This window comes from Taudactylus pleione, unplaced genomic scaffold, assembly GCF_031769625.1.
Source record: "Taudactylus pleione unplaced genomic scaffold, aTauple2 ptg000332l, whole genome shotgun sequence".
Classification (NCBI taxonomy): domain Eukaryota; kingdom Metazoa; phylum Chordata; class Amphibia; order Anura; family Myobatrachidae; genus Taudactylus; species Taudactylus pleione.
This window is the reverse complement of record NW_028284733.1, coordinates 458,829-483,339: the sequence shown is the minus strand read 5'-3', so window position 1 is coordinate 483,339 and position 24,511 is coordinate 458,829. Positions and strand designations below refer to the sequence as shown.

Here is a 24,511-nt window from a genome sequence, read left to right as displayed (position 1 = left end):
TTTTTCATCAAATTACCGAATGAAGGTAAACTGGGCGCAGCCGCGCAGGGGGGAGGGTTAGGTTAGGGGCTCCAGGGGGGGACTTAGAGTTAGGTACCCCCCCGGGAGAGTTAGGCTAGGGGAAGGGGGGGTTAAAGCTAGGCACCCCCGGGGGCAAGTTAGGGTTAGGCACCCCCCCGGGAGACTTAGGTTTAGGCTGTGGGGAAGGGGGGGTTAGGCTTAGGCACTTACAGGGGGGGTTAGGGTTAGGCACTTGGGGGGAGGTTAGAGTTAGGCACCCCTAAGGGAGGGTTAGGGTTTGGGGGGGTAGGGTTAGTGAATAGGTAAAATACTTACCTGTCGGGATCTTCACTGGCGGTCTTCCAACGTCGGGATTTGGGGACACCAGTACAGCCAGGACCTTCATCTTGAAGGTGATTTACAATCCTATAAAGGTCACACAACATACACATTACACAACCACTTACACACAGGGCTCTATTTGCTAAAGTGAGAGAATTTATACCTGGAGATGTTGGGCATAGCATACAACCAGATTATACTTAACATTCAACTAGCACCTTCTAGAAGATAATTACTACAACGTGATTGGTTGCTATGGGCAACATCTCCACTTATAAAAACTCTCACTTTAGTACATTTTCACCAGAATGTTAGTAGTGTAGGGTGTCATTTACTGTAAATGCTCTTTTTATAAAGTGTACTTTTTCCATGAACAATCATGTTAGCTATTAGATAAGACAAGGGCCACACAGCAATCCCCCAGCCAAGAAATTATAAAAAAAACCAGGTGGAATGTATGGGCAGTTTGGCACACCTCACCAACAACATACACAGGTGTGGCACACGGCAAAACAAATTTCACAGCCAGGTTGTTAATATAATGGAGTGTATGCGCAGTGATATGAACCGGTATCATGGTCAGTACCTGCGTATCATGGAGGCTAAAATGGCAATACAGCAAAGTATGCTTAGAATAATGGAGAGTTAGGCCCAAGCCACTAGGGAATTAAACGCAAGTATAATTAATTTGGCACAAAATATTGTCACGTCCCATGATGCTGGCACAAGCAGCAGCTCTGGGGTCCCAACCCCAATTTCAACCCCTATTCCCTCACCACTATGGCGCTCATCCCAAAGGCAGTCTGACAGCGCCTCAACACCCACAGGCCAGAACAGCTCCAGGGGAGGGACGGGGGGGAAGTGCAATTGGGCCAAAAATTGCCCTAATGTTTCAAATAATAATTCAAATATATTACTACACAAGGAATGTAGTGCTATGCAGTTGTACACACAGTTTAACAAGGCATACAGGAAATCTCCAGTGCATACAGCAAGTAGGTGGTAGTGTGTATTTATCCATACATACATACAGAATAAGGTGACAGGTAAGGAGTCAGGTGTGCTGTGTGCTATGTTGATATATTAGATCTCTGTAACTCCGGCTGCAGGAACTGGGAGAGTGTGGGGTGGAGGTATGTCATGTACCTGTTACACTATCCTCCATTCCCTCCTCCCTCACCGCCCCCTCCTCTGTCTCTCTTATGTCTTCCAGGTGACCACTACATTAAACACACCTGTTACCTGTGAGATGTCTGCGGCTCTCTAATCCTCGCTCTGATGTTACAGCTGTACAGAGCCCCCCAGGATATGGGCAGCTATGTCAGTCTGGTCTGCACCCTCATCCTCCTGCTTCTTTATGGTAAGTACCTGTCACCTTATTCTGTATTATACATTACTGGACACAGGACCTCATTCAGATCCGCTCGCAAAATGCGAGAGCTTGCTCTGAATGAGGGCGGCCACTTCTATGTTCTGAGCCGACCTCCTGGCCGCTTGCTAGGCTGTGAGTGACCACCCACAGCTTTAGCGAGTGGCCAGGTTGATGGTCGCAATGGTCAAGACCATCGTGACCATCGGGGCTTGCGACGAGACCCTTGTGGTAGGGTCTCGTCTACCGCAAGCCCCAGTGAGCTTTCGGCTCTATTAGAGCGATGTCAGTGGGGTCTCCCCCAAACGGCAGGCGTTCCGTCGGGAACACCTCCGTTTGGCCAGCCACCCCCCCAGCCCGCCTACAAAACGGTGCGAGCTGTCGATCACCATCGACAGCCGCCCCTTTTGTAGTGAGCCCCGGAGCGAGAGAATTTCTCTCTCGCTCCGGGGCTTGCGCACGCGCAGTGCGGCTGCTGCGCGTGCGCAGGGCCTCAACATCGACCCGTTTGTGAGCGCATAGGCGCTTGCGAGCGGGTCTGAATGAGACCCACAGTTCAGCGAAGGCAGCAGGTACAGGACAGCATCATCCCATGATAATTATATCTTTCATTAGTATCTAGTTAGTGCCAAAGACTCTTATTTTCACAAAATGGTAAATATATAACAATGCAGTCATTTGCAAATGTTTCACGTATTATAATATTGCACTGAATCGCCTCCCTCCGATGGTTGTTTCTAGTATAGTATGTACAGTAACTATCCTGCCCTGGGATGGTTAGAGGAAGTAAATGTAACATTCAGAATAGCCAGTCCAATGCAGGAATGTAGAGCGTTCCTTTTCTTCTTTATACTAATCATTTGCAGAGTAAGGGCTCAATTCAGTTACAGTAGATGTGAGTTTAAGAATGTGGGTTTGTTTAATGAAACTCGCATACATCACACTGTACTCCTGGCGAAGGTGCGTGACTTCTCTACAAGATGAGACCTGGGAGAAGGGCATGAAAGTGTGGGGAATCCATCCTGGACCTCAAAAAAGTGACAACTGAGATATCAGGACCATATAGAAGGTTGTTAGTGGCCATAAGGAAAGTACTGGAGGTTCTTAAAGGTGTCAAATGGCTGATTTTTGCACTTTTTATTAATGGTGAATCAATGATGGCAAGATGGTGTTTTTATGTCTGTAAAGTAATTTTTCAATGTTTTTATACAAGTTTGTAAAAAGTTGGAATAAACACTTTTACCTGCAAGTTGAAAAACCCTCTCCCATTAATATTACACTTTCACATACCTGTCCCCTATAATTTACACCTCCACATACCTGTCCCATATAATTTACACCTTCACATAACTGTCCCACATCATTTTCACCTCCACATAACTGTCCCACAACATTTACACCCCCACATACCTGTCCCCCCTCATTTACACCTCCACATACCTGTCCCACATAATTTACACCTTCACATAACTGTCCCGCATCATGCACACCTCCACATACCTGTCCCCCATCATTTTCACCTCCACATAACTGTCCCACATCATTTACACCTCCACATACCTGTCCTACACCATTTACACTTCCATATACCTGTCCTACATCATTTACACCTCCACATACCTGTCCCTTATCATTTACACCTCAACATACCTGTCCCTTATCATTTACACCTCCACATACCTGTCCCACATCATTTACACCTTCACATACCTGTCCCACATCATTTACACCTCCACATACCTGTCCCACATCATTCACACCTCCGCATACCTGTCCCACATCATTTACACCTCCAAATACCTGTCCCCCATCATTTTCATCTCCACATACCTGTCCCACATCATCTACACCTCCACATACCTGTTCCACATCATTTACACCTCCACATAACTGTCCCTTATCATTTACACCTCCACATACGTGTCCCACATCATTTACACCTCCACATACCTGTCCCACATAATTTACACCTTCACATACCTGTCCCACATCATTTACACCTCCACATACCTGTCCCACATAATTTACACCTTCACACACCTGTCCCACATCATTTACACCTCCACACACCTGTCCCACATCATTTACACCTCCACATACCTATCCCACATCATTTACACCTCCGCATACCTGTCCTACATCATTTACACCTCCACATACCTATCCCGCATCATTTGCACCTCCACATACCTATCCCGCATCATTTACACTTCCACATACCTGGAACACATCATTTACACCTCCACATACCTATCCCACATCATTTACACCTCCACATACCTGTCCCCCATCATTTACACCTCCACATACCTGTCCCACATCATTTACACCTCCACATATCTGTCCCACATAATTTACACCTCCGCAGGCAACAGCTATTAACACATAAATACAATGGTAACAGGTATAATAAACACCAGGGGGTAATTTTACTAAAATGAGAATTTTTAGAAGTGAGTTTTAATAGAGATGTTGCCCATAGCCAGGGGCGTATCTACCCATTGGCCAGGATGGCACTCACCAGGGACGCCGGCCTAGTAGGGAGGGCGACCAGCCGGTGGTGCCATCCACGGCCAAGGGGTAGAATCAGTACAGGACTGCCAGGACTGGAGTCATGGATACACCCCTGCCTCTTACCTATGGTAGATGTCTAGAGCTGGGTAGACGCTTGCCAGCGGCTGCCTGGTAGACACAATGAATAAATAACATTTTTGTTTTTTGTGTGTGCACAAGGCGCGTGTGACGTCATGACGTCGCGCACGCCGCATTGCTGCACTGAAGAGAAGCCGGCTGCAGCCAGAAGATATGGTAAGTATGTGTGTGGGCTGCGGGGGCTGGATGCGGCTGGCTCGGGGCTGTAGAGACAGAAGGGGGACTGGCTTGGGAAAAACAAGGAGGCTGGCTGGGGAAAAAGAAGGAGGCTAGCTGGGGACACATAAGGAGGATGGCTGGGATGAAATAAGGAGGATGGCTGAGGAGACTAAAGGTGGATGGCTGGGGACACAGAAGGAGGATGGCTGGGGACACAGAAGGAGGATGGCTGCGGACACAGAAGGAGGATGGCTGGGGGCACAGAAGAAGGCTGGCTGGGGTGAAAGAAGGAGGATGGCTGAGGAGACTAAAGGTGGATGGCTGAGGAGACTAAAGGTGGATGGCTGGGGAGACAGAAGGGGGATGGCTGGGGACACAGAAGGTGGATGACTGGGGACACATAAGGAGGCTGGCTGGGGAAATATAAGGAGGCTGGCTAGGGACACATAAGGAGAATGGCTGGGGAGACAGAAGGAGGATGGCTGGGGGCACAGAAGAAGGTTGGCTGGGGAAATATAAGGAGGCTGGCTAGGGACACATAAGGAGGATGGCTGGGGAGACAGAAGTGGGATGGCTGGGGTGACAGAAGTGGGATGGCTGGGGTGAAAGATGGGGGATGGCTGGGGAGACAGAAGTGGGATGGCTGGGGTGAAAGAAGGGGGATGGCTGGGGAGACAGAAGGGGGATGGCTGGGGAGACAGAAGGGGGATGGCTGGGGACACACAAGGAGGATGGCTGGGGACACAGAAGTGGGATGGCTGGGGTGAAAGAAGGGGGATGGCTGGGGAGACAGAAGGGGGATGGCTGGGGAGACAGAAGGGGGATGGCTGGGGAGACAGAAGGGGGATGGCTGGGGAGACAGAAGGAGGATGGCTGGGGAGACAGAAGGAGGATGGCTGGGGAGACAGAAGGGGGATGGCTGGAGAGACAGAAGGGGGATAGCTGGGGAGACCGAATGTGTGCTGCCTGATGAGACAGAAGGAGGTGCTGGCTGATGAAACATGGGAGCTGGCTGGGGAGACAGAAGGGATGGCTGGGGAGAGGTTATAAGTACAGAGTGTAATTTTACAAAAAATATGGGTGTTGGGGGGTGTGCTAGGACCCCTAGATACACCCCTGCCCATAGCAGCCAATCAGATTGTATTTAACACTTAACTAGCACCTTCTAGAAGATAATAGCTAGAATGTGATTGGTTGCTATGGGCAACATCTCTTCTAAAACTCACTTCTAAAAACTATCACTATAGTAAATTTACCCCCAGGAGTTTGTGCATAGGTTGGCTGGCAAAGTATTGTTAATAAAAGCCATGTGGTCCTGGTTTGTTTAATGTGGTGTGGTTTTGTGATATATATTAGAAAGATTGCTATGTCAAGTGGCTATAAGCAATTCCAATAACTACCAGCTTCATCTGACCCTATTCATTAGAGGCTGCTCTGTACAGGAGTGGCTTGGGGTGCGTGGCATGTGCTGTCGTATACCTGCTCAATACTTAGGGCTGACATTAAGCTGGCCTAGTCGTACTTTATGCGGTTGTGCAGGGCTGTAACTAGGGTGTGTGAGCTGTGCTGTTACCCAGGGACCTGGGAGCGGCACCATCGCTGCCCCACAATCCCTATATTTGGCTTGCAGGTTACCACCTTGCAGCTTGTACATCTACCCTAAGTGTTCTAAGGATGCTCAAGACAGTGATGTACTTCCTGGTGCCAGCTGCCCCGCCCACTTGGCATGACGTCATGATGCCGGCACGGGGGCCAAAATTGCCCTGTTCCAGCACTGCCGCTACGTCATTGACAGAGCACAAACCAACTTTGTGACTGTTACTGAATCGGCTGGAGGGTGCATCTACAATACCCAAATCATTTAATGGGAGTCTTAGGTTCAGCAACACAAAAGGAGATGGGGGAGGAACAAAGTGAAAAAAAAAAAACACAAAAAGGAAACAAACGAAAAAAACAAAAAACAAAGAGGGAAAACCCCAGACAGGTGGAAATACCCAGGGAATGTATAAAAGCACGCATATAGTACTTATTACCAAAGCAGAAGTCACACTGCATGTGGTGCACTCTCACTCAAGAAATAAGAAAATATTTGGCGCACACAGGGCCTGATTCAGAGCCGGACGCTATTTGCGGACGCTCATTCAGAAAAAGGGGCTGGCTATTTAAATTAAGCACTCGCTTTTTGCGGTCTGTTGACGTCTCTATGTCTGAACGAGCGAACGAAACATGCGCTCACTATTTTGGAAAAAACGCCCCCTGGCCGCTCGCATCATACGTCATCTCCGCTATTTATTTGATTAATCGAGTACATCGAAAGGCGTATGAACTGCACGCAGTGCTTGTGGTTGGATTTTCCTACCGCAATCACTGCGAGCAGTTCAGGCTAAAAGACAACCAAGTGACGTGGTCGATAACGCTGCTTTGTTAATTATGCACACCCATTAAACGACCGTTTTGACCGTTTGGCACGCCTGCGTTCGGATCTCCACTCCCCGTTTTCAAGCACCTTCCCCTGTTACCACCCACATACGCCTCATCCTGTCACTCAAATTAGCAGGCATCCGCTATTTTGCGAGCACACGATTTTCGACCGCAATGACTGGTTCGCGCATGCGTACTACAACCCATACGCATGCGCAGATGTGCAAACATCGTTCGGAGCGAACGAGCGGCCGCTTACGAGCTGCTCTGAATCAGGCCCACAGTGTGTGAACCGACGAATGTAACTTAATGCTCAGTGCTTTCCTCCTGTGATAGATCTTATGAGACTAGTGATGAGAGACCCAAGGTGGGAATGTTATATGTGAATGGTGAAGAACTATCTGGACATGAATTAATCAGATGAATAAACCGTTTATATTTGCTTCATAGCTCATCCCAAAATATGAGCATATATAAAACTAGTATTCAGCATAACACAAAATAAAGTAATCATTACGATTAGGGGTGTGCACCGGCCACTTTTCGTGTTTTGTGTTTTGGTTTTGGATCTGGATCTTTCTTCGTGTTTTGGATCTGGATTGGTTTTGCCAAAACCACCCTTCCGTGTTTTGGGTTCTGGGTTTTGTGTTTTGGATCTGTATTTTTTTTTAAAAAAAGCATAAAAACAGCTAAAATCACAGAATTTGTGTGTTTTTCTGCTCCTATGCTATTATTAACCTCAATAACCTTAATTTCCACTCATTTCCAGTCTATTCTGAACACCTCACACCTCACAATAGTGTTTTTATGTCCAAAAGGTTGCACCGAGGTAGCTGGATGACTATGCTAAGAGATACGAGTGGGCGGCACAAACACGTGGCCCATCTAGGAGTGACACTGCAGTGGCAGACAGGATGGCAGTTTGAAAAACTAGGCCCCAAACAGTACATAATTCAAAGAAAAAAAAGAGGTGCAAGATGGAATTGTCCTTGGGCCCTCCCACCCACACTTATGTTGTATAAACAGGACATGCACACTTTAACAAACCAATCATTTCAGCGCCTGGGTCTGCCACACGACTGTGGCTGAAATGATTGGTTCGTTTGGGCCCCCACAAAACAAGCTGGCAATTAATCTGTCCCTGCACAAACTGGCTCTATGGAGGCAAGATGTCATCCTCATCCTCCTCATCCATCGATTCCTCACCCTCTTCAGTGTTGTGTACATCCTCATCCTCACAGAGTATTAATTCTTCCCCGCTGGAATCCACAACCACAGGTCCCTCTGTACCTTCTGGAGTCTGGTCTCCCTGGAAGAGTTGATAATTCATTTTATGAACATCATCTTCTCCACATTTTGTGGAAGCAACCTCCTACGCCTTTCGCTGACAAGGTTCCCGGCTGCACTAAACACTCTTTCGGAGTACACACTGGAGGGGGGCAACTCAGGTAAAATAGAGCCAGTTTGTACAGGGACCTCCAAATTGCCTCTTTTTCCTGCCAGTACAGGTACGGACTTTCTGACATGCCTACTTGGATGACCACCCTTTAACAGACAGATGCACGCTTGTCGCTGCTGCTTTGAGGATGCTGGTGCGGCTACAGCCCACACAATTCACAAAGACAGAAAAAAAAGAAGAATTTTTTATTTTTTGTGGAGCGCACTTTGAGGGTTACACCACCCTTTAACAGACAGACGCACGCTTGTCGCTGCTGCTTTAAGGATGCAGGTGCGGCTACAGCCCACACATTTCACAAAGACAGAAAAAAAAAGAAGAATTTTTTTATTGTTTGTGGAGCGCACTTTGAGGGTTGCACCACCCTTTAACAGACAGACGCACGCTTGTCGCTGCTGCTTTAAGGATGCAGGTGCGGCTACAGCCCACACATTTCACAAAGACAGAAAAAAAAAGAAGAATTTTTTTATTGTTTGCACCACCCTTTAACAGACAGACGCACGCTTGTCGCTGCTGCTTTGAGGATGCAGGTGGAATCTAGATGGGATTTGGAACCGGGGACACACTACCTCCATCAATTGTCTAAATCCCACTGCACTAATGGCGGATACCGGACGCACGTCTAACACCAACATAGCAGTCAAGGCCTCAGTTATACGTTTTGCTTCAGGATGACTGCTGTCGTACTTCATCCTCCTCGCTAGGGACTGTTGGAGGGTCAATTGTTTAGTAAAAGTAGTGGTGTTCCTACTTCCTCTCTGGGATGATGAACAACTCCCAGCAGCAGCAACAGCACTAGGAGGAAGTGGTTCTTGATCTTTCCCTATTTTATTTTTATCGGAGAAAGTTTGGTCCTCCATTTATGTTATATTGATATATACGTGCGGCTAAGGCGCACACAAACGCAGAAAATATTTTTTTATTATTGCTGGAGAGTAGTGCACTTTGTGGGTTACACCACCCTTTAAGAAATGAGCCAGCCGGCCCTTTACTTATGGGACACAGGCGCATGCTTGGCGCTGCTCCTTTGTTGATGCACATGCAGCCACAGTGCACACAATTCACAAACACAGAAAAATATTTTTTATTTTGTTTGGAGTGCCCTTTGGGGGTTACAGCACCCTTTAGCGGTCAATCCAGCCGGCCCTTTATTTATGGGACACAGGCGCACGCTTGGCACTACTTTGTTGATGCACGTGCGGCTACTGCGCACACAATTCACAAACACAAAAAAATATATTTTTTTATTTTGTTTGGAGTGCCCTTTGGGAGTTACAGCACCCTTTAGCGGTCAATCCAGCATGCCCTTTATTTATGGGACACAGGCGCACGCTTGGCACTACTTTGTTGATGCACGTGCGGCGCTACTGCGCACACAATTCACAAACACAGAAAATATTTTTTTATTTGGTTTGGAGTGTACTTTGGGGGTTACAGCACCCTTTAACGGTCAAGCCAGCTGGCCCTTTACTTATGACACATGCGCACGCTTGGCACTACTTTGTTGATGCACGTGCGGCTACTGCGCACACAACTCACAAACACAGAAAATATTTTTTTATTTGGTTTGGAGTGTACTTTGGGGGTTACAGCACCCTTTAACGGTCAAGCCTGCCGGCCCTTTACTTATGACACAGGCGCACGCTTGGCACTACTTTGTTGATGCACGTGCGGCGCTACTGCGCACACAATTCACAAACACAGAAAATATTTTTTTATTTGGTTTGGAGTGTACTTTGGGGGTTACAGCACCCTTTAACGGTCAAGCCAGCTGGCCCTTTACTTATGACACATGCGCACGCTTGGCACTACTTTGTTGATGCACGTGCGGCTACTGCGCACACAACTCACAAATACAGAAAATATTTTTTTATTTGGTTTGGAGTGTACTTTGGGGGTTACAGCACCCTTTAACGGTCAAGCCAGCCGGCCCTTTACTTATGACACAGGCGCACGCTTGGCACTACTTTGTTGATGCACGTGCGGCTACTGCGCACACAATTCACAAACACAGAAAATATATATTTTTTTTGTTTGGAGTGTACTTTGGGGGTTACAGCACCCTTTAACGGACAAGCCAGCCGGCCCTTTACTAATGGGACACAGGCGCACGCTTGGCGCTGCTCATTTGTTGATGCACGTGCAGCCACAGTGCACAAACACAGAAAAAATATATATTTTTTTAGTACTTTGGGGGAGCACCCCTGACGGACAGAGCACCCCCTGGACAACACTACAGCACCCCTTTAGGACTGGTACACTGCACAGGACTTTGGAGTGGACACAGCCCCTATGGACAACTGACTGCACAACACAGTCCAACCAGCCCCTATGGACTTTGAAGTAGTGGACACAGCCCCTATGGACAACAGCAGCACAGCACAACACAGCCAGCCCCTATGGACTTTGAAGTAGTGGGCACAGCCCCTATGGACAACAGCAGCACAGCACAGCACAGCAGAACACTACTCTGCACTACACTACACTACACTACACAGCCCAGCCAGCCCTAACTCCCACCCTCCCTCTTCACTGTCCACAGCCGAGTGAGAAAATGGCGCCGACACGGGTACCTTATATAGGATCCAAAACCCGCGAGACCCGGAAGGCGGGATGATGACGTTTTGCCTCGATTTCAGATCCCAGTCAGGCGGGAAAAGTTGAGCCTGACTCGGATCGGCCTCGGATCGGGGGGCCCGGGAGGGTTCGGATTTCAGAAATCCGAACCCGCTCACCCCTAATTACAATACCGTATCAACTGAGATATCATATTGATCATGTGACCATTATGTAAGGTAATTGCATACAGATGTGTCCTCGTACACCTAGCACCTATGCGCCATGTGGCGTGGAGCCGCTCCGAGAGGTTTAGCGTACCGTCTTTCTCTTTACATTTTGTGTCTTATTCACATCGCAGACACAGCAAAACACCACTCACAGGGTACCAGAGACGCTGGGCTGCGACATTAACCACACAGGAATTAGTTTTAAAATGTACAAAGTCACAGATGAAGCACAACAGGACTTGGGTGAGGAAAAGCCACGGTCGCTGCATTGCAGCACTTCATATACAGAATAAAGGGTAAATTTACTAAGATTCGTGTTGGTCCCGATTTGCATTCCCGGGTGATAATATCACTTTTTTGCAAATCTGGAATTTACTATCATTAAAGTCAGGTGATTTGTTCATATTTTCAGGTTGAAATAGGGTGGTTTAATGCCGCAATAAAAATGACATCACCATAGAACAATAGAAATTACATCACCATCGGCTTAATTCGGAAGTACTTTTCACTTATTTCTGCCTAAATCGGGAATTTACCATTATTCGTTTTGCAAAAGTCGGGCGTTTTACTCTCAAATCGGTGACTCAATAGAAGTTTTAAATGCACCACCTCCAGAGCTGCGAGTTGTCATTCAACATACACAAATCTGAGAGATTTGTGTATGTTTATTAATGGAAAGTGTGTTGTTGTAAGGGTTCATTAAAAAAACCAAAAAAAAAGTAGGGTCCCCCCCAAAAGCATAATAACGGGGAACAAAACGAATAGGGTTCCACCGTAATTTAGGTACCAGCACCAGGCTGCAAGGCCAGTCCTGGTTTTAATTATAGGGGGAAAAAAATTGCGCAGGGGTCCCCCTATAATTAAAACCAGCACTGGACCCTTTCTAGTGGGGGCTGATGCCACAGCCAGGGGAGTACTTTCACCGGGCCCCCCAGTCGCAGCATCAGTACTGACCGCTAGTCAGCCCAGCCCAGGGATCGGGGAGTTGGGGACCCTCCAATAAAGGGGTCCCCCTCTCCAGAGCACCCCTGGCCTAGGCTGATAGCCTGGGGCTATCCCAGACACCCTTGGGCGGTGGGTGGTGGGTTGATAGTGTAGGTGTGGTGTAAAATAAGAGAAGTATCAACATTGTCTTTACAGTAGAACTGCAGGTCCCAGCAAGCCTCCCCCACATGCTGGTACCTGGAGAACCACAAGTACCAAAATGCGGGACATTAAGGGCCTGTTGGTACCTGTAGTTCACCTGCAAAGAAAAGTCTAAAACACAAAACACACACACACACACACACACACACACACACACACACTGAAAGCACAGTTTTATTACATACATACTCACCTACATTACCAGGAGTGGTCCCCTTGTCCAAACTACGCATCCAAGGTCTTCTTAAAACAAAAACATGAAAATCCCGATCCACGCAACTGATACCAACCAGGATGGTTGATATCTCCCGAATGAAATGCTCAGACGCTGCTTCTGCCTTTATAGAGCTGAATCTGAGCGTTCATTGGCTGAGAGAGGTGAGCCCCCGCCTCTCTCAGCCAATGAACGGCTCCTCCATTGAAATCAATGGAGAGCTGCAGGTTACTAAGTTCATTCTGCTGTTCCCACCATTGACATCACTGGTGGGATTCAGACTGTGTACTTGCACTCCCCCCACCACACTCCAGCTAAAATTTGCCAACCAACCTCTGCCTCTACAGTATAGAGAGCATTCAGCTTAAATCTATGCAATATAGAGAGCATTCATCTTAAATCTATGCAATATAGAGAGCATTCAGCTTAAATCTATGCAATATAGAGAGCGTTCATCTTACATCTATGCAATATAGAGACCATTCATCTTAAATATATGCAATATAGAGAGCGTTCAGCTGAAATCTATGAAATATAGAGAGCATTCATCTTAAATGTATGCAATATAGAGAGCGTTCAGCTAAAATCTATGCAATATAGAGAGCATTCAGCTTAAATCTATGCAATATAGAGAGCATTCATCTTACATCTATGCAATATAGAGAGCATTCAGCTTAAATATATGCAATATAGAGAGCGTTCAGCTTAAATCTGTGCAATATAGAGAGCGTTCATCTTAAATCTATGCAATATAGAGAGCGTTCAGCTTAAATGTATGCAATATAGAGAGCATTCAGCTGAAATCTATGAAATATAGAGAGCGTTCATCAGCTTAAATCTATGCAATATAGAGAGCATTCAGCTTAAATCTATGCAATATAGAGAGCGTTCATCTTACATCTATGCAATATAGAGACCATTCATCTTAAATATATGCAATATAGAGAGCGTTCAGCTGAAATCTATGAAATATAGAGAGCATTCATCTTAAATGTATGCAATATAGAGAGCGTTCAGCTAAAATCTATGCAATATAGAGAGCATTCAGCTTAAATCTATGCAATATAGAGAGCATTCATCTTACATCTATGCAATATAGAGAGCATTCAGCTTAAATATATGCAATATAGAGAGCGTTCAGCTTAAATCTGTGCAATATAGAGAGCGTTCATCTTAAATCTATGCAATATAGAGAGCGTTCAGCTTAAATGTATGCAATATAGAGAGCATTCAGCTGAAATCTATGAAATATAGAGAGCGTTCAGCTTAAATCTATGCAATATAGACAGCGTTCATCTTACATCTATGCAATATAGAGAGCATTCAGCTTAAATCTATGCAATATAGAGAGCATTCATCAGCTTAAATCTATGCAATATAGAGAGCATTCAGCTTAAATCTATGCAATATAGAGAGCATTCAGCTTAAATCTATGCAATATAGAGAGCATTCAGCTTAAATCTATGCAATATAGAGAGCATTCAGCTTAAATCTATGCAATATAGAGAGTGTTCATCTTAAATCTATGCAATATAGAGAGCGTTCATCAGCTTAAATCTATGCAATATAGAGAGCATTCAGCTTAAATCTATGCAATATAGAGAGCGTTCATCAGCTTAAATCTATGCAATATAGAGAGCGTTCATCAGCTTAAATCTATGCAATATAGAGAGCATTCAGCTGAAATCTATGCAATATAGAGAGCACTCAGCTGAATCTATGCAATATAGAGAGCGTTCATCTTACATCTATGCAATATAGAGAGCATTCAGCTGAAATCTATGCAATATAGAGACAATTCTAGTGCCATCATACATTCTAGGGATGGACATCGGAAGCCAATGGTTTCCGATTCGATGGAAGTACTTTTTCCATTGAATACCAGAATTCGATGGTTGCCAGCCTTCGGATGCAGCTTTCTGATGCTCATCCGATGGCTGACTGTGAACGTGGTGTACACACCACGGCTTTGCATAGCAGAGCAGCGGGTGAGCAGTGGGAGAATAGATGCTGTGCGCATGCGCACGACATCTGTTCTCTGTATAGGGGGAGCCTGGGGGCAGCCCAGTATCTCGGAGAGGCATGCCCCCACAGTGATGTGATGCCGCAAGGCTCCGTCCTCTTTCCCACAGGCCCACCCCCTCACATCGCATGATTTTATGTCAGAAGCCCGGCGGCAACCAGAGCCGTAACTAGACTTTTTGGTGCCCTGTGCCAGAAAGAGCATTGATGCCACCCTATATTTCAAATAGGGACATTATGCACCCAAAAAAGGGCCATGGCCTCATGGGGAAGTGCCAAGGAAGAGATAGGAGAGGCCAGGAGATGCTGGGGATAAAGTAAGAGGAAGCTACAAGTGAGATTGATAATAGACAAAAAAGTGACAGGCCCAAACAGCGCCCCCTGCCTTGTGGTGCCCTGTGCCATGGCACAGGTCGCACCACCCTAGTTACAGCCCTGCTGGCAACTATTGGAGGAGTCACTGGCATGGGCGCAGAGAGGGGGTAGTGGGTATTAATTAACCAGGACCGGGCTAAATGAAGGGGCCTGGCAGGGGCCCGGGCAAGCCGCCTGTCTCCCCCACTCTTATGCGTCAGTGGCAGTGTCTCCTCAGCCCAGCACATGCTGTTGTGTGCTGGGCTGCTGTGGGAACAGGGAGACTGACGTCGCAGCAGCTGTCTCCTCTGGCTGTGCGTGGAGGGGGGCCAATTACTAATTTTATCTGAAGGATGTGTGGCCACGCCTACTTAATTAGGCCATGCCTCCCATATTACCAGGGGCCAAGCAAAGCTTGCTACAGCTCTGGTCACTGGTTGGAGAGTGTACTTGTTGGGAGAGCAACACTCTGCACTTTCCTCACTCTGTGCATACATGCTGTGCACTAGGACCCAGAATCTGCAGGGAGGTGCAACCTCTGACCAGATATGCAGACTGCAGCCATTTTACTGTGCAAGAGTGTCACAGTACTACAGCACTAAGCTGCTCTGAGGTGAAGTCGCTGTTAGTCTGTATGGCCATCGCTGTTACTGCTATTAACCCCTGCATTACCACAGTATATACCGCTGTCACCGCTATTGCTCTCTGTTACCTGCTGTACCCAGCATCCTGGATAAGGCCTCTCTGTGTGGTCTTACAGTCACTTTCACATACACTGTGCACCTATAGTGACCAGCACCCCAATAGACTATATCAATAGTGCACGGATATAGCAAGGTCCCTACTTTTCCCAGTGTAACTCACAGATGTCTGTCAAGTGAACAAAACACACAGAATTGGTGTAAGTAAAATAAATTATTATCTGTTTATTACTGATGTATTGTTTTGTTTAACAGGAGGAACGACTCTGGTTATATCAGGCCCATCTATTGCCAACGTTCTGACTGGTGACAACTTTATTTTGACCTTCTCTTATAATACAACTGAAGATATAACAATTTCCTGGTTATTCAACAACATCACAGTGGCATCCGCCTGGTTGAAGCTTGGATCTGTTGTGGCAAGTAGCTCATCCAGAGACAGAATGCAGATCATTAGTAATGGTTCCCTACTTGTAAACATCACTAACACATCCGATACGGGAAATTACACAGTCAGTGAGGTTGTAACTGGGGCTGCGCCTGAGTTCCAGAGATTTCAAGTCATAGTCTATGGTAAGCACAATGCCGCAGTGAGAATTGATCATGCATATATTTGTTTTATTGATCCTCTGTATTAATATGATATTTGTAATTTCATTATTTCATTACAAATCAGTTTACATGTCTAATTTATTGCTACTTTTAAGATCAAAGTTGCTGAAAACTAGCAAACGGGTTTCTGCAAATTAAATCTTGCTGCAAAATAACACCCTATACTGTATATATAAATCATAGCAATGACAGGCAGTCTCCAGTTATAATTATTATTATTATTATTATTATTATTATTATTATTATTATTATTATACTATAATGTTCCACAAACTAGGGGAATAACAGTATCCATTTTCCAAATTAAAAAATGAATACATGATATTAGGGGCCTATTCATCATAACTAAAATTTCTTTGGAGGTAATAAGGTTTAGAACGCGCATGGAGTTCTACCTAATTACTGGAAGGAATTCATCATTCTCCTCCCCATAACTATCTATTCCGAAAAGCTGTCATTTTTGCGATGACATCTCTCCGGGAAATAGATACTTTTCCCTGCCTGCCCTAACTTACCGCAGCTGGAAACAGTGCTGCGCATGTGCTGTTATATCCGTAAAAGTAGAGCATGCCCAGCACTGCCTACAGCTGCGGTAATTCTGTACCCCCCAAACCACCACCCCCCATCCCCCTCCGCTCACCTCTCCCCCCCCCTCCCGATTTACCTGCCCGCTGTAGCTGCCTCAGGCTCCGTCTGCTGTGCTTACATGTGTTCTCCTGGCAGAACACAGTAAAGTTTAGAAAAGAAAAACGTTTTTTTCCCTAAACTTTACTGTGTTCTTCCGGGAGAACACAGTGTCAGAGCAGCAGACGGAGCCTGAGAAGTGAGCAGAGTGACGGAGGGAGCCGGCAGAGGTCCTGCCCAGCTGACAGCAGGTAAGTGTAACACGCTATACGCCACCTCACAGTGGCGGATAGTAACACCATCAAATTCCGAAAATTCAAAATACATAATTTTCGGAATCTGATGAATAGCCTAATTTCTACATCCCCATACTAATGTACTAATGTATGGTTAGTGTGGAAATTAATGCAGGGGGACTTAACCAGGAGATATCTCCTGTGTTAAGTATCTTCATGAATACTAAAATAACAGTAATTAAGGAAAATATCCTTAAAAACGTTATTTTAGTGTTCCACAAATTAGATAAAAGGAAAAGGGGAAGGGAATATCAGTTGACGCTGTCAAGAACCAGCTAGTTCAAATGGACATGTCAACTCCTAATGACATACACCATGGATATACTAAATTATATATATTGTCATAGGTGTTGTTATAAAATAAAAAGAAAACTAATTGGCGCAATAACTGCCGCACAACAAAACTCTAAAGGATTCCTTATAAACCTTCAACCAATTGACAATAAAAAAGAGTTCTGAATAGGCGCTGTTAATAGTTCAAACAGGAGATAAATGGAGTAATTGTCTCTTACTTTCTCATTACAAATTTTCTTTCAGAGTCCATAAATTAATATTTCTTCTTTATCTTTTATGACCTGGTCATTGATTGTTTCCCCTGGATTGTAATACACTGCCTGAACCTGCGCTCCTGTCTACTGGACTTCTGCAAATTGCAGCTCCACTGCTGTCTGAAAGAAAAAGGTATATTGAAGGACAAAGGAGATAAAGAAGATATATTAATTTATGGACTCTGAAAGAAAATTTGTAATGAGAAAGTAAGAGACAATTACTCCATTTATAGGTGTTGTTATGTATGGGTACAAATATACATAAATGATGAAAATATAATTAAAAAAATGAATATAACATGAATATAATTATAAAACTCTGGGCCTGATTCCGACTCATTTGCTAAATCCGGTCGCTCGCTCCCAGCGTATGCAAATTCGGCTAAGTGACGGCAAAGCAGGCGATCGCACGGCAAGGCATTAGCACGCCCACTATGTATTGGCTTGCGATCACACTGTGTATGCAGATGCCCACCAGCCTGTCTTAAGACGCGCACTTGTGCACGTCATCTCCAGGATGTGTATGCAACCATCAGTAATATTGGGTACCATCGGAAGCGAACGCAGCGCTTGAGGTTGTCCATACCCTACCGCAAGCACTGCGAGCACTTCAGTGTATAATTCAACTAGGTGACGTGTAATATGACCCTGCCTGTTAATTATTCACGCCACTGAGACGTCGTTGAGATTTTCAGGCGCGCCTACATTCGCACCTCCACTCCCCCGTTTCTAGTGGCCAGCCCCTGTTACCACCCACAAATGACTTCTCCAGTCACTCATTCAGCTGGGCTGTCTATGCTGGGCGAGCGAACGCTTCCCGATCGCTCGGATTAGTACGCGCACTGTGATGCAAGCGCACATTGCAAAACATCGCTAGCTCAGAGTGATTGCATGCTAGTAAATGGGTCTGAATCAGGCCCTCTATACGGCTTGATTGGAAAAGAAAAAAAATTGAAAAAAATATTGAATATATGAAAATGAGCATAAATTCATGGATATTGAACGTCCAAACATAAAAAAGAAGAAAAGTAACAGTCACAAATCAAAATATATGTAAAAGTAATCCCAAAAAAATGAATGAAGTGAATAGAATAAAAATATTAAAAGCAATTGTGCACAATGAAGGTCTCAAGGGCAGTCTCGGTTCAAATGACAATTGTTGATAATATTGCAACAGTCTCTGGCCTATGTGTGTGGATCCGGAATAATATCCAGCTAATAGTTAATTACCAGACTTGGTTGTAGTGTCCACGGCCTGAGATAGATGCAGAAATTCCTGCACTGGCGTGCTGACGTGAAAAAGCATAGGCTGGAAGACAAATGAATGGTGCTGGTCCGGAAGCAAATCCACAGTAGGTTCCAAGTACCGTATTGGTGATGATGGGGTCTAAACGCGTTTCACTGTAGCAAAACCCACAGCTTCTTCAGTAGCCTTTGAGACCTTCATTGTGCCCAATTGCTTTTAATATTTTCAGTGATGTCAGTGGGAGAGATTTCGGCTCTGTTAGAGCCGAAATCTCTCTGGGGCTTGCGGCAACGAGACCCTTCCACAAGGGTCTCGTCGCAAGCCCGATGGTCGCGATGGTCTTGACCATCGCGACCATCTTCCTGGCCACTCGCTATAGCTGTGGGTGGTAACAGTCCAGCCACACCAGCCCAGAAAGCCCCACTCCCCAATCCCAGTCCCAAAAACTAGTACACAGCATATATATATATAGTAGAGGTGACGGGTCCGGTTCCCTGAGAAACGGACCCACCCAAACTTTGGGGATCCTGGGCAATCCGAGGCGCCCCTCAGATCTCTCCTCCTGCATCCTTTGTCGGATCTTGAAGTTTTGCCTCGAGCAGCCACTTTTAAAAATCCCTTTGCCTTCAATGCGCAAAGCGCTGATTGGCTGACAGAGCCGTCTGTCACAGCTCTCAGTCAATCAGTGTTAAGCCCATTGAATGCAGGGAAAAAGGAAGATGGTGTTGGTTCCCGCATCCTTCACCCCCTGCTGCCATCACACCTGCTGCCGGCACCCCCTGTTGCCGACACACCAGCTGTGGGCACCCCCACTGCTGACACAGCCAGCAGCCCCACTGCTGACACCACTGGCACCCCCATGCTGCCGACATCGACGGCACCCTGCATTGAGAACACCCCTGCATTGCCAACACAGTCAGCAAGCCTGCACTGAGGACACGGCTGGCACTTCCGCTCTGCCGACACCGCCGGTACCCTGCACTGAGGACACTGCCAGCACCGCAGCATTGCCATCCCATTTACTGAGGACACCATCAACAACCCCTGCACTGCCAACACAGCCAGCAAACCTGCACTGAAGACACCGCTGGCACCCCCGCTCTGCTGATACAGCCGGTACCCTTCACTGAGGACATGGCCAGCACCGCAGCACTGCCATTCCATGTACTGAGGACACCGTCAGCAACCCCGCTCTGCCGACACTGCTGTCACACTAAATGCACTATTGGTGTATCCAGCCCACACTGTATAACACACTGTATCCGTTTTGGAAATTGGAAGCTGAACTGCCACATGTTAGTGCTGCCCACTGTGTCTCTTAGCTTATTCAGTCAGCTAGCTGGATGCAACCTTTTGGCCTTAACTAGATGGAAAAATAATATTGTGAGGTGGTCAAAATTGATTGGAAATGACTGGAAATAAATGTTATTGAGGTTAATAATACTGTAGGAACAAAAGCAGGCCCATTTTATGTAGTGATGTGCACTGACCCCCGTGTTTTGGTTTGGATCCAACCAGCACATAATGGAAAGGAAAAAGGTGCAAGATGGAATTGTCCTTGGACCCTACAACCCACCCTTACGTTGTATATGAAACAAGACATTCACAGTTTAACAAACCAATCACTTCAGCGACAGGGACTGCCACTTGTGGCTGAAATGATTGGTTTGTTTGGACCCTCCACAAAACAAGCTGCCAATGCGCAGTGGACATTGGTGGCAATGATTCCATACACAAACTGGCTTTACAATACATTAGATGTCATCATCGTCATCCTCATCAGTGTGTGCATCCTCCTCTTCTTCACACAATATGAATTTGTCCCTGCTGGAATCCACCATTACAGTCAGACGCTTCTGTATTTTTTGGACATAAGTGCTGGTAAAGGTCTTCCTCGTGGAATTTGTAATTCATTTTGATGAACATTATCTTTTCCACATTTTTGAAAGTAACCTCCTACACCGATCACTGACAAGGTTTCCGGCTGCGCTGAAAACTCTTTCAGAGTACACACTGGAGATTGGGCAACTTAAGTACAGCAAAGCCAGTTTGTGTAAGGGACTCCAAATTGCCTCTTTTTCCTGCCAGTAGTGAAACGGTCTGTCTGACATACCTATTTGGATGCTATCCCTAAAATAGTCATCCACCATTCTCTGAATGGTGACCGTATCAGACAAAGTCACGGTAGACATGTCACTCATTGTAGGCAGTTCTTTCAGACCCAACCAATCATTAGATTTTGCTGACTGATCTGCATCACCACCAGCAGTGGGTCTCTTGGGAAAATGTAGTTTTTTCGTGGCAGCTGTAGAAACTGAAGGAGGAGATGCTGTCATGTCCAATTCCACTTGAGCTGACAATTTTTTCACCACCAGCTCTTTGCATCTTTTCAGATTTATGTCCGTCGGAAAGAAAGACACAAGGTATGACTTAAACTTAGGATTAAGCATGGTTGCCAAAATATAGTGATCTGATTTCAAGAGATTGACGACCCTTGCATCCTGTCGAAGCGAATGAAGGGCTTGATCTACAAGTCCCACAAACTTAGCAGAATCACTCCATTTCAGCTCCTCCTTCAGTTTCTCCAGCTGCTTTTGCAAAAGTCTGATGAGGGGAATGACCTGACTCAAGCTGGCAGTGTCTGAACTAACTTCACATGTGGCAAGTTCAAAGGGTTTGAGAACCTTGCACAACACGGAAATTATTCTCCACTGCACTTGACTAAGGTGCATTCCCGCTCCTCTCCCTTTGTCATAGGCTGTAGTGTAGCGTTGGATGGCCTTTTTCTGCTCCTCCATCCGCTGAAACATATAGAGGGTAGAATTCCACCTAGTTACAACTCTTGCTTCAGCTGATGGCAGGGTAAATTCAACAGTTCTTGCTGGTGCTGCAATCTTCGACATGCAGTTACTGAATGTCTAAAATGTCCAGAAATCTCTTGTGCCACCGAGAGCATCTCCTGCACGCCCCTGTCATTTTTAAAAAAAATGTTGCACCACCAGATTAATTGTGTGAGCAACACATGGTATGCGATTGAATTCGCCCACATGTATTGCTCGCACAATATTGCTGGCATTGTCAGAAATCACAAATCCTGAGGAGAGTCCAAGTGGTGTAAGCCATTTTGCAATGATTTCCCTCAGTTTCTCTAAGAAGTTCTTAGCGGTATGCCTCTTAGTGAAACCAGAGATACAGAGAGTAGCCTGCCTCTGAAAGAGCTGGCATTTGTTAACTGCTGTTGCTGCTGTTTGCACAGTTGGAGGCAATACACCTACCCAGTGGGTTGTCACAGTCATGTAATCTTTAGTTTGCCCTGTCCCACTTGTCCACATATCTGCAACGGCAATTCGGAGGACATTAATAAGATGTTTTTGAATGTGCTTGTACAGGTTGGGAATTGCTATTCTAGAGAAGTGGAATCTAGAAGGCACATTGTAGCGGGGACACAGGACCTCCATTAACTGGGTAAAACCCACTGCATTAATGGCGGACACTGGATGCACATCTAATACCAGCAAAGCTGTTATGGCATCAGTAATCTGCTGTGCAGCTGGGTGTTTGCTGTCATACTTGTTCGCCAATGCAAGGGACTGTGTGATAGTCAGTTGTTTTGTTGAACTTCCGGAACTACTAAAAGTATTCTTCTTCCTTGTCCCCTTCTGGGATGAAGATCCACTTATAGCAGCAGCAGCAACAGACATAGCACTCAAGGATCCTTCTGAGGAACAACGGATAGGAGAGGAGTCAGTCCTTATGATATTGGATGCAGGACTACTTCCGATCACGAATGAGGATGTCAATGATGATGCAGGTGTTGGTGGTGGATATTGCAGGCGCTTGGATCCAGACATAAGGGAGCAGCTTGGTGACACTGGACTGATTGTTGTTTGATGTTTTGTCCCCAAAGTTTCTGTACCCTTTCCGATTTGATGAATGCGCTGCAAGTGACGTAACAGGGAGGACGTTCCAAGATAGTTATGGTCCTTACTTCTACTCACTGTTACTTGGCAACAGTTACAAATGGCTTGGCAGAGGTTGTCTGGATTTGGGTGGAAATACTGTAATTCCACACATGAGAAGTGGATTTTTTGGTCCTTTGCCCAGGCATGGCAGCAATGGGATTTTTACCATCATGGGTAACAACTGTTGCCTGATTTACAGTTTTTACACAAACATCCTCGCCATCAACATCCTCTTCATCATCAACATCCTCATCATCCCTTGTTGTTATCGCCAACTACATAAATATTCTCCTCATCCTCCTCGTGCAATTCCACAGAAGCATCCTCGATTTCTGCATCAGAAGGCACCCAAATGATGGAAGGAGGATCCTCTTCAAGTACAGTATTAGAAAGGTCAGGCTTACACATGGCAACTACGGACACACTTGGACTCTCCTCTGGAATTTCTGATTTTTCCGAGCACACAGTTGGTACCGGTGTCCTACTCGTCTTAACAATTTTTTTTTTTTTTGTACCTCTCCTGCAAGCAGTGGGGCTTAAATGATCACTAGAACCATCAGTCATAAATACAGGCCAATGCCTTATCCTTTCCTTGCCACTTCATGTAGTGAATGGCATATTGCCAATTTTTTGTTTCTCTAAAGCCAGGTGTGGCTGACACGCACGCAAAAAAAAAGTTTATTTATTTTTTGGGCAGCAGCCCCTTGACAGACAGCAGCACAGCACCCCTGTGCACCTACTCCAATGACAGGGGTGGCTAACACACCACACACAAAAAAATGTTTATTTAAATTTTTTTTTACACTGGGGTGAACCCCTGAAAAGAGGCAGCAGCCCCTTAACAGACAGCAGCACAGCACCCCTGCACTGATGACAAGTGTGGCAAAGCTAACACTATTTTTTTTTTTTTTCACTCTGGGGGTGGGTGAAATGCACCTCTGAAGGACAGAGCACCCCCTGAACAACAGAGCACTACAGCCATCCAGCCCCTATGGACAACAGTAGCCAGCCCCCATGCACAGCGTCAGCGTGCAATGAACACTAACAAGTATTAAGTATTAACAACAGCACAGCACAGCTCCCAGCTCCCTCTCTCTTCACTCTCCACAGCCGGAATGAAAAGTGGCGGCGAATCGCGGGATAGAATCGTAAACCCGTGAGAATCCGACAGCAGGATGATGACGTTTTGCCTCGTTTTCAGATCCGAGTCAGGCGGGAAAACCCGAGCTGACTCGTATCTGCCTCGGATCCCCATAATTCGGGTGGGTTCGGTTCTCAGGGAACCGAACCCGCTCATCTCCAATTTTATGTGATTTTAGCTGTTTTTATTATATTTTAAGAAAAAATCCAAATCCAAAACCAAAAAACAAAATGCCAAGGAAAAAAATCCCAAACCAGAATCATATCCAAAACCAGGGGAGATCCAGATCCAAAACCAAAACACGAGGGTCGGCTCACATCTCTAATATATAGTAGTTCTTACTCTCACTGTGCCTTATTAGATGTGCAGTTTTTGGGACTGGTATTGGGGTGCGGGGCTCTCTTGGCTGATGTGGCGGGACTGTTTCATGGCATCATAATGTACACTTTTTCATTTCTTT

General features: G+C 45.9%; 1 protein-coding gene across 2 annotated transcripts in view; it reads left to right on the top strand.

Annotated features, from left to right (window-relative positions):
* The first annotated feature begins 1,507 nt into the window (after positions 1–1,507).
* The window catches only part of LOC148509055 (HEPACAM family member 2-like), a 35,383-nt gene continuing 12,379 nt past the window's right edge, over positions 1,508–24,511 (top strand). For both annotated transcript variants that reach the window (XM_088443665.1, XM_088443664.1), the window contains exons 1-2: positions 1,508–1,702; positions 15,878–16,195. In XM_088443665.1, coding sequence (XP_088299791.1) covers positions 1,621–1,702; positions 15,878–16,195 — 400 coding nt within the window. In that variant the 5' untranslated portion in view covers positions 1,508–1,620. The remainder of the gene's footprint in view (positions 1,703–15,877; positions 16,196–24,511) is intronic.